Raw genomic sequence first — 10803 nt, forward strand, 5'->3', positions numbered from 1 at the left:
TAATACCTAATTTATTTTAGAGTTCAGTGATTTTTCAAAAATTTCTCAGAAAATTGCCACACATAAAGGCTTAAAAGACAGTTGTAAAGAATTAAATGGCATGCTGGCCAATGTAAAATAGCATAAAAGAAGTGAATTTTTTGCCAAGAAATAAATAGAACTTAAAATTATTTTTTTACTAAAAATGTTAAATTAGATAGCTTGAGATCTTTAGAATACTTTTTGTTTCAATCCTTTTTCTTCTGAGCAAAGGCTTCTTCCATGCTCTCAGGGAACTTGACATAAGACTCGAGCCATAGCACTGCTTTTCTAGGAAGGAAACTGAGGAGACAAACACTGAGTTAGCCTATATTTTTTTTTAGATAAAGGTACTCTGTAAATAAAGAAATGACAAATACATTATACGTGCACGATACTTCCAGTGTCTGGTAGTAGCACATTTGGCACTTCAATGTTATGAATTGGGAAAATGAATGACAGACCATTTTGTGAAAGCCCAGCCTGCAGTGGTGGCAGGGACTGGAAGTAGACAGTGCTCTCAGTGTATCATCTCAGGAAAAATTTTGAAGTTTCTACACCCAACTGCAGCTTAAAACATTTCTTGGAGACAGAAGAGGCCAGAGGAATGTTATTCATCTAGATTATTGAAAAATCAAACCCACTGTTTCTTTAAAATTTGGTACATATAACTGGATTGATTGCAGGAATATTAACTAAAGGACTGTTTGACTAAATGTTCCTGCTGATTTTACAGGCAAATGGCAAAGGAAAGAAGGTAATGCTAGAAGACAAGTCACATGCTTACATTTTGAGACCAAGTAAGTATACAGCTGGAGGCATGATCAGATAAAATTTCTCCTTTTTAATTGCATCCACGATCCTACTGGCTGCATACTCAGGATCATAAACAGGAAACAAACAAGGTCTCCTGTAAAACAAGAAAAAAGGGTTATGAAATGATAAAACTTAACTTTTGTGATAAATACACACACATGCATAATTGAATAATTTATGCAATTTCCCCTTCCCCTCACATAGTCTTGAAAAGGATCTCCAAACCCTTTTGTTCCCACTATCATCAAAATAAATTGAAAAGACTTTGATGATGTTGTGAATTTAATGACTTTTTGTAAGCTGACCCCAATGAAGTTGGTGCCCACACTGATTGCAACTTTGGAAACTTCCAAGCTTAGCCTTACTATGTGCTGCTCTGTGCATCACTGCTCTCCAGCAGTCTTTTTCTGCTCTAAGTGCTGAGGTGACAGCTGAATGGACCAGCCAGGAGGTGACAAGGAGGGCTCTGCTCTGCATGCATATGCTGCTGCACGATGCTGAATGGTGCAAGCAGGAGCAGAGCACTGAAAAACCAAGATCACTGGTCCTGCACTCCTGCAATGGCTCATTCAGTGCTTGCAGCCTCTCCCATCAGTGCAGCCACAGAGCCACCCAGCAGATACCATCACCACAGCTGTTCTCACTCCAAGTACAGTTCCTGCCAGTGCAGACAGTTAATAAGGACAGGTCATGGATATCCTGATAGTCATAACTGTAATTATACTGACAAAATTACTTGGTGCACAGAACATCAGCAGTCTCCTGACAAATAAGGTTCCCTTAACCCTTAAATACTGCTGTGTATCCCCAGCTGTTCCTTGACTGTGAGGTTATTGCACAGTTCTTGTTATTCACTGTATGTAAGACCTGCATTTCCTTATGTCTGTGCCAATAGGGCAAAAATACTGAATTGAAAATCAAATCAACCAACCAAAAACTGAATATGATGTACCCAGTGAGTGGCAATTATTTTTTATACAGGAAATAGTACAAATCTAAGCTTTACTTACGCGCTTTTGAAGCCTTTGCTTAACCTGGTACTAATGAAATAAGGGCAAATGATTGTGGTTTTAATGCCTCGTTTTCCTCCATGATACAGTTCTGAATTTATGGCTTCCATCATTGCAATGATTGCAGCCTTACTTGCTCCATAATCTAGAAAGGGAAGAAAAGAGAAATATCCAAAATTTTAAAAGTACCACAATAAAAGCTAAATATAAACTGAATTCTTTGTAATACCATTTAAGCCACGATATTATTTACTTCTATTATTGGCAGTCTTATAATTAGTATTTAAAGCATATTCGTGATCCAGCTCTGGAGATTAATTGCTCTTCCCATGAATGATGCACAATTGCCTAAGGATAAAATGAATCCTTTTTAGAGGAGGTTTTTTTTCTTTTTTTTTTTTTTTTGGTGCACTATAGAAAGATATAGGCAAATGAGCTTATTCAGCATTTTCTGTAAATTTCCAGATACTCCTATACCAACCATGCATTCTTTCAGTTCAGAATGTCTTCAACTTTTAATATCATAGGCTACATTTCAGATAGAACTATTTCTAGTAGTAAAATAAAAATACCTTACTTAAATGCTGCTTCAGCCTAGCCTATTACTTCTGATTTGCCTTGCAACAACAATACTATTTTGTTTGCCCAGGAAGACTAATCTGATTTTTATTGTTTGATGAATGTATGGAACCCCATCCTTGGAGATAATGAAAACCTGCCCTCACACAGCCATGTGCAACCTAACCTAAGCTGAGCCTGTTTTTATCTGGGGATATGGACCAAGTGACCTTTACAGATTTCTTCCCACACAAATTATTCTACAGTTTTCCAGTTGTTAGAAATGAATTTAATACAGTGCCTTACATGTAATTTCCTAAAACCTTTTCAAATGTGTGTGAAAATAGTCGCTAGATACAATGAAATCCAATTTTGCTAAAAGACTGACTCCAAAGACTGTCATCAGAAGTAGTTTGCTGTTCTTCAGGAGTTCACTCACAGTGAGTGATGGGACCACACAGCCTAAAAATATATATCTAAGGTGTAAAAGGTCATAGTGCATGGATGGGAAGGCCCATTCCCATGAGCCTAACAGTTATATGATGAAAGCTGGATGTGACTTGTGTTATCAATACCAAATATTGATAATATATCAAGGTAACCCCTAGGTGATAGGTAGCAAGTGAACACTACAGTAACACCATCAACCAGCAGAAGAAAAAAAGAGATCCTTATTACACTGAAGTTCAAGTTCTCATAGGGTGACCTCAGAGATACAATCAACATCTAAGAGGCGTTTGAGGAGAGACTGGGAAGCAGACTCAGGCTGATGAAATAGGCTAGGCTGGCAGGCTGCTCTCTTGAGGGAAACATCTGAGAATACTGAGCTTTAAATAGCTTAAACCATACTTCATTCAAATGAATTTTGTTGAAAATTCTGCCAGAATGCCTTCTGCACTTGATAAACCAACTGAATGTGTAGTTCCAGGTTACAACCCTTGTGTCTCAGGTCTCTGAACATTCACCTGCAGAAAAGCTGTCATGAGAAAGCACTACACAACCTATATGCAGGGCTCCCTTCCACTGCACATGTACAAGCTGAATTGTCCTTTCTTTTGTGGAAAAAACATAGTCTGTAACCAGACAGTAACACCTGCAGAGAGCTCCCTGTGGTGCTCAGGCATGTGACACCATCACCTCTGGCACCCACAGGCTCTTGTCAGTACAGGCTGCTTAAGCCAAGCATTTATAAGGCACACAGGAAAAGTGATTAGTATGTAGATCTATTCTGTAATGGCATTTGCCAATAATTACCCGACAGCCTGTAGAATCCCATTATTCCACCTCCACTGGCTGTGTTAATCAAGTGCCCACGGTTACAGGCCACCATGGCTGGAAGAAAGGCCTTACAAGTCTGAAAGAATAGAAATACATTTATTTTAAAATCCTCTTTACAATAGGCATAACAAAAATGTTTCTTTCCAAAATTAGGTGGTACAACCTGACTTGCTTTCCGGGTCTTCAATATACAAGGAGCCCAAATGGTATTTTATTTCTGTAACAATTTTTAAATGAAAGACAACATTTCCTTGAATGACTGCCTCTGTCTGAAGATCTAACAGCATTAAAAGCATCTTATTAAAAGTAGCAAAGTTTGTATTTTCTCTGCTTTCCTGGCTCCACACAATTTGTCTATTGCTAAAGGTTTGGTACACAAGAGGGAGCTAGAAGTCAAGACATAAAGGAGAGTTCAGCTCTCTGTGGGTTCTTTTTGTTACAAGCCGAATTGCCTGACGATTCCAGAGCTCCAGGACACCACTGTGGGTGATACTAACTGGGAAGAATGTTAGTGTTTTACTAAGGGGGAGATAAGAAAAAGAGACAAGAGCAGTAACAATTTATTTTTTTCAATAGCTGAGGAATCCTATTAGACTCCAGATGTGAGGGCAAAGTACATTGCTGTCCTCCTGCCCTGGATTTCTTCAGACCTTTCAGGGGGAACACCTCTCCCAGTCCATTCTCCTCAAGTGTTTGGAAGAATGATGCAGTGTGACTGGGGATTACTTAGAGAACTTCTATCTGCAATGATTATCCATCGAGGAATGCCTTTAAACAAAGGAGTTGCAATGCTATATTGTTCCCTGGTGCAGGCTGTTCACTCAGGCATATAAACAAAAAATGCAAGAGGGGCAATAGTAACACTCTCTCACAAAAAACTCTCCTAAATCTACTGAGACCCCAAATAGCTGCAAATTCCTCCAGAGATAAAAAAAAAACAAAATAAATTTTTACTAGCTGGATTAGTTTTCTATGTATTTCAATCAGATGGTGACTAGGAATGAAAGCACAGCCTGAAGGGCAACATGTGCAGCATAAAATAATGGAATCATTTAGGCTGGAAGAGACCTTTAAAATCACTGAGACCAACTCTAAATGTACCACTGCTAAGTCTGCCAGGAAACCATGGTTGTGTCTCCCTCAATGCTGCAAGTCTCTTAGGCAAAGCCTTCAGATGCCAGGAAGCATCCAGGAGCAGGGAAGTCACATGCCATCATGTCAGCACTCTCCTTTCAACCACAGCTGTTAAAGGTAGGGTGTGTTTCATGATGCAGCTCCACAAACTTTGATTTACCAGAGTGCCCAGGCAGGTTTGTGTTAGCATTGCTGAGACATACTGGGGAGACTGTCTCAAACTCCAGGACGATCATGAAAACAAGTATTCCCCCAATCAAGGTCCTTCACATCCCTACTCCCAGCTGAGTTTTAAGGTAGAGGCCACCATTGTGGTTTTCACACCAAAATACTTGTCTGTACCTTTTGGTCACTCAGGAGTAAAAAACCCACAAAAACTTTACCCAGACTTGAGCAAAGAAGTTGATTCTGAAGGTCTTTTCAAAGTCTTCATCTGTAAGATCACAGAACTTTTTCCCAATCAGTATGCCAGCATTATTGATTAGAATAGTAACATCCCCAACTTCTTTTCTAACCTGAATTAAAAAAAAAAAAAAGGATAAACAGAAAGCTTTAGAAGGTATCATTGCCTCTTGTACTTCATTTATGAAAAATTTTAGTAATATTGGCAATAATTGATATATATGAAAACATACGTGTGCAAGAACTGTTGTATTGCATCAGATCAAATTCATGGTGGAAAGCAATGAAAAAAGGACCCAGGCTCTAAGTTCTCCTGTGTGCTCAACTTTTCACATGCTGCAATTTAGGATCTTTTGAGAGGTATAAGATATTTATATAATTGTCTTTAATGTATCCCAGTGATTCTCCACCTTGCCCTCCTCCCCAAATTTGTCTAATTGCTCCCTGAACTCCAGAATACTTTTGGCTTCCACAGAAGCCAAAGGTGAAAGGTTATGCAGCTTTAGTATGCACTGTGAGCACGCTTTAACTGCAATCAGAACGCTTCCAGTCCCCTCTTTTTGGTATTGTGAGAACCTGCATTCTTCTGCTAAGCCTGCTCCCCCTTTTCCCTATAATTTCTACTGAACTGGAAAGAATTCAGCTCAGATACCTGGGGGATACTATCCTCTGAGCACAATAGTATCTACCATGAAATAGACAGATGAAATCATCATTAGCTCCATTTGAGTTTGTTTTCAAAAGATTTTGTGCCATGATTTGGATTTGTATCAAAGCAGTTGGCCAAGATTTACTTATAGTATGAAGAATAAGTCTCACAGATTTCTCTGCTAAAGGTGGATGATTACCTGTGGTCTCAAAAATTATGACTACAAAAACGTTAAAATCCTACATGTGTTGTTTTCTGGCAATTTAGGAACAGGTGATTGGATCTGGTGCACCAACATTTGACCTTCCTTTGGCTCTCTCAGGGAACCATAGCATTTAGTGAAGATTTGTTTGACATTTCTCCAGCTGTGTCAGGTTTAGGCCTTCTCATTGGCAAGTATGGCTCAGATACTTGCACCTTTCCACCTACATAAATGAATGTAAATCTAGACACTGTTCACTATGGCAGGATTACTCAATTCTTCCTTTGAGGAACACAAAGTGTCTGTACTTTCTCTCCACTCTTTTAACTGCTGTGTCAGTCCATATGATCCTCTTTTTCTTAACATGACATCATATCTTCACCAATGGCAGCATTTTATTTACCATGGCATCGATTGTCCTGTTTACTCACTACTACAAAATATGTGTGAAGCTTGGCTTCCACTAAGAAAAAGGTCAAGATGATTATTCTACATTATTTATAATTTTAGGTGTCTGTTTATTCTTCTGTTAGCATAATTTCTACTGGTTTTCTGTAAGACAGGTTCATAGTGTGCTTGGCCCTCAAGAGAACTTTAAAAGGCTCTCAAGTGCCTTTTAAGACTGGCAAATTTACTGTGCTTTACTTGTTTAACTATGCTTTGTTCCTTGCTCATCTGTTGTGGCAAAATACACATTCTGCATTTCTAGCCACCAGATCCATGTCTGATTTCCTTCAGAATTCCCAGGTGGACGCCTCTTGTTCCTGAAAATCAGTTGCTGTTCACTTGACCAGTTTGTGCTAAAACCTCTTCTTTAGAGACTTCAATGGTCTCTTTTGTTTCCTAGAAGCAAAACTTACATTATGGGAAAATACTTATGCTTTGCAGCAGTGAGTATACCAAATAAAACCAATTAATTTAACTTCCTTGCTATTGCTTTCTCTTCTGTGTCCAAGATCAAATCTTTTCATATTACCAATCAAAAATTTGAAGGTATTTCCAAGAGAAGAGGAAGCCCATATTTGAAAAGCTCTTCATCTAAGAAAATTTCTATCTCCACCAGGACTGAACAATATATGTAAATATCTGTGAATATGTTGGTGTTGTTAACAATAATTTGACACCTTAAGAGCAATTTTTAAATGTTGAACTGCTCTTTAAGTTTCTGTTGGCAGGTCAATCTGTGCACTTCAGAATAGTGTTTGCTGGTTTGGGCACAGAAAATTCCACAGGCTGGAGTCCTGTTGCTGATTTGGATAATGTGTTTGGAGATTGAAAATTACTGGGGGGCACAAAACAAACCTTTCAAGACTCTGCTAAGGTAAGAGCAAACAAGTAATTTCAAAATGTTCATTTTTTTTTTTTCTACAGTGTGAGTGAGCTGTGGCCCACATGCTACTTACAAGTATGGGTGAAAGAAACCCTTGCTGATTTGAAACCATGAGAATTGCAGTTCCAGACACTTACAGATCATGAATCCGACTTACCTTTTAAAACTACTTTTCCTCAAGAACATTTCTTGAGGAAAAAAGGTATTTCCAACTTTCATTAACTTACTCAGAAAGACTTTATCTGATTTGGTTAAAATTAAAAACAACAATCACAAAACAAAGAGCTGAGCCCCCCCTCTGTCCCCACCTTTTCACCCACAACTTATAGAAAATAAATGTTACATTTCAAGTCTATTCTGAAACAATCTATCAACATTCACATCATAAAATAATTTAGCTAATTTCTCTGATGTGTGCCTTCAGACACAGAATGTCAAAGATGTGACTTGAGAGTCATGTATGTAAGCACATACATTGAGAATTTAACAGAAGTTTACACTTGGATGAAGGTTGCAGAGTGACTAACTGGATTAACAGTGAAGTTACACTGAGAAGCATTTTCAGGCAGTTTAAGGAAAAGTAAAAATTAATCATGTTAATTCAATGTCCAATTTTTGAACTCTGACAATTAGATTAACAAGGTAATAGTTTACAAAGCATAGGTCAGCATAGCAGAAGACTTTCATTGAAAATGGAGCTCTTTACCTTATTTTCCACCTGTACTGATCAAAAAAAGAACTGAAGCTGAATAATCAATTTGACTGGAGACTAACCACATCCCAATGACATGTCTGAAAACATTACATTCCGCATCACCCTTAAAGAACTACAGTTTCCTTCCTAAACAAATAGGCAAAGGAAGTAATCTCCCTTTTACAACATCCACTGATTATTCTTTTCTTTAAAAATTATTTATTGATATCTTAAAGAAACTATAACACCTACATTGGTTAATGTATGGAGATAACCTCTGCTGCAGGCTTTACCACACTCTTAATCTAAACATTACCATCTCACAATGAAGAACAGAAATGAATAAATCTCAACAGAACTGATTAAACCCAGTTACTTTGTTGCAACCATATTTTAAGTTCCATCTAGGAACTATTCAAAACTAGAAAGACATTACCCTACATGATTACTTCCCTCTAGGTACGGTTTCTAAAAAACAATAAATCCAATAGGATATTCTATTAGAAAGAAGCAAAAATGCAGATCTTACCTTGTCTGCCTGTTCATAGACCTCCTCCCTCCTGCTGCAGTCACAGTGGTAGACAAACACCCGGTTGGCTCCATTTTGTTGGGCCAATCTGCTTGTTTCTTTGTTACCTTCATCATCGATGTCCCAAAGCACTAAGGTTACTCCCAAAGGAGCTAATTTTAAGGCAACCAGCCTTCCAATCCCATTTGCAGAGCCAGTAATAAGTACTATTTCACCATCAAAATATTTTTTTTTGCGGAGAGGAAATAAACAGAAGGTGTTCTCGATAATTAAAAAGATAAAAAATTTTATGTACTGTAGTAACTTCTGGATGCATCTGAAGTTGAACATGATTTCTCAGGTACAAGCACCACTCTTCTGTTGTGCAAACACAGAAACACAATACATTACAACAGTGGGATATTGACTGAAAAAAAGAAGAGGTTGACCTTCAAACAGCAAGGTCTTTCGCAGTGTTCTTCTGTTTAGACACAAAATATATTATAGAGACTTGTTTTGTGAAAGCTACCTTACTAGTAGGATTAAAGCAACTGTTTTCCTCTAGATCCTACAGACCTGTTTCATCCCAGGCTTCTCACCTTCCAACTCTGGTTTTAAAAACGTTTAGTAACAAAGATTTTGGGCAGGTATGTTACGGCAATAGCACTTTGTTTTCGCAGCAAGCTGATGCTAGCTGAACAAAAAGTGCTGAACACATTGGTGCAACATCAACCTTCGGAAGGAAGGTGTCCTCCTTAGCAACAAACCTGACCTCTTTCGGGAGCCAGGAGTGTTCCCACACCCTGTGTCTTTTCCAGCGCCGTGCGGCCGAAATCACACCACGCATTCCCATTGGCAATGGGCCAGCCGCGGGGCAAAGCCTGGCCCTGGCACTTACGAGCCTTGGTTTTCACCCTGCTTTAGGCAGCACCACTCCCTTTTCTGTGTTTGGCAGGGGACAGGAGGAGAAGCGCTCGCACCATCCCGGCGGATCGGATCGGATCGGACCCGGACCCGTCCCGTCCCGGTCCCTTGGCCTTTCCCGGCCCTGCCCCAGCAGTCAGTCACATCTTCGCCCCCTCCCTGAGCCCGGTCCCCCCGCACTCACCGCCGGCTCCTGACTGTCCCGCAGCCGCCTGCCCGCCTGCCCGGGGCTGGCCTGGCCCTGCCCAGCCCGCGCCGAGGGTTTGGCCCCGTGAGGGGGCGGCCCGGGACGGGCGGGCTGCGGGGTGCGGGCCTGGGCGGGCGGGCGGCGCTTCCCGGCTGGGCGGGTGCGGGATGCCGGCGGGGCCCCCTGGCTCAGGGTACCGGGGTGCCTTCCCGAGGGCACCTGTTGGGCGGCATCCCAACGTCGGGGCATCCCGCTGCTGCTGCTGCTGCCACGTTGGTGGCCCTCCCGAGCCCGGCCGGCCTGGCCTGCGGGGAGGTATCACTGGCTCCATCCCGCCAGGCCGCTCCATCCCGCCCGGCCGAGGGCTCGGAGAGCAAGTGCTCCCTCCTCCGTCTGCTGCTGCTTCGCTGGAGGTACCAAGTTAAACACTTCTTAATTTATATAATAAATTACTGTTCTCCAGCTTGCTGGACTGGGAGCAAAAAAGCAGATGATAATTGTGTGGCCCATAAAACAGTGAATCCCCTGATTATAATTTCACACCTTTAAAATTATTTTTGTGGGTCCTCAGTTTCCCATACATGAGTTATCCAACTCGAAAAGTACAGCCCCACACTACTGTGTCATCAATATTTTTGGATAGAAAGCCACATGCATACTTAGGTCCATATGAATGTGCTTCTCCTGTGGCATCAGCTTGTATCGATCACCATGATGCCTTCCACATACTGTTTATGTAAAAAGGCAATGAAGAGAACACTACTGAGTTAGTGTTCTTTGCATTTCAAATGAGTTACATTAGAGGCCTTGTTTATTGGCAAGTCATAAAAGGAAAAAAATGGAATAAACTCACACTGTGCTCTGATGTACACATCTGTGTTGTATGCACCATTCAGATTACAGTATATGGGAATTCATAAGGTATTTTCCTGTTGAGCTGAGATAAAATGATAGTTCACAAAATGTGATGTCATTTACACCAAGAAATATGGTGTAAAACTGTACACTGTCAGTGTAAACAGTTGTATGGAAAGGATGTGTTTCCATGCACAGTTAACTGTTGAATATTCTATTTAGGTGCCAGCAAAAGGGA

At 40.4% G+C, this 10803-nt stretch overlaps 1 protein-coding gene across 1 annotated transcript; it reads right to left on the reverse strand.

The window, feature by feature from the left end:
* Positions 1 to 227: 227 nt before the first annotated feature.
* Positions 228 to 8950, reverse strand: LOC131088963 (epidermal retinol dehydrogenase 2-like). Its single transcript, XM_058033448.1, has 6 exons — positions 8621 to 8950; positions 5198 to 5329; positions 3657 to 3756; positions 1845 to 1989; positions 806 to 928; positions 228 to 321 (listed from the first exon to the last, which is right to left on the reverse strand). The coding sequence occupies exons 1-6, from the start codon at positions 8948 to 8950 to the stop codon at positions 228 to 230; spliced, it is 924 nt and encodes a 307-aa protein (XP_057889431.1).
* Between the last annotated feature and the right edge of the window lie 1853 nt (positions 8951 to 10803).

This window comes from Melospiza georgiana, chromosome 1 (assembly GCF_028018845.1).
Source record: "Melospiza georgiana isolate bMelGeo1 chromosome 1, bMelGeo1.pri, whole genome shotgun sequence".
NCBI classification, from domain to species: Eukaryota; Metazoa; Chordata; class Aves; order Passeriformes; family Passerellidae; genus Melospiza; species Melospiza georgiana.

Coding starts and splice junctions, on each gene's coding strand:
- LOC131088963 (XM_058033448.1), bottom strand. CDS start 8,950: ATGTTCAACTTCAGATGCATCCAGAAGTTACTACAGTACATAAAATTT. Junction 929..1,844: donor AGCAAAGGCTTCAAAAGCGC/GTAAGTAAAGCT, acceptor CTTGTTTTACAG/GAGACCTTGTTTGTTTCCTG. Junction 322..805: donor TACTTACTTGGTCTCAAAAT/GTAAGCATGTGA, acceptor TTGTCTCCTCAG/TTTCCTTCCTAGAAAAGCAG.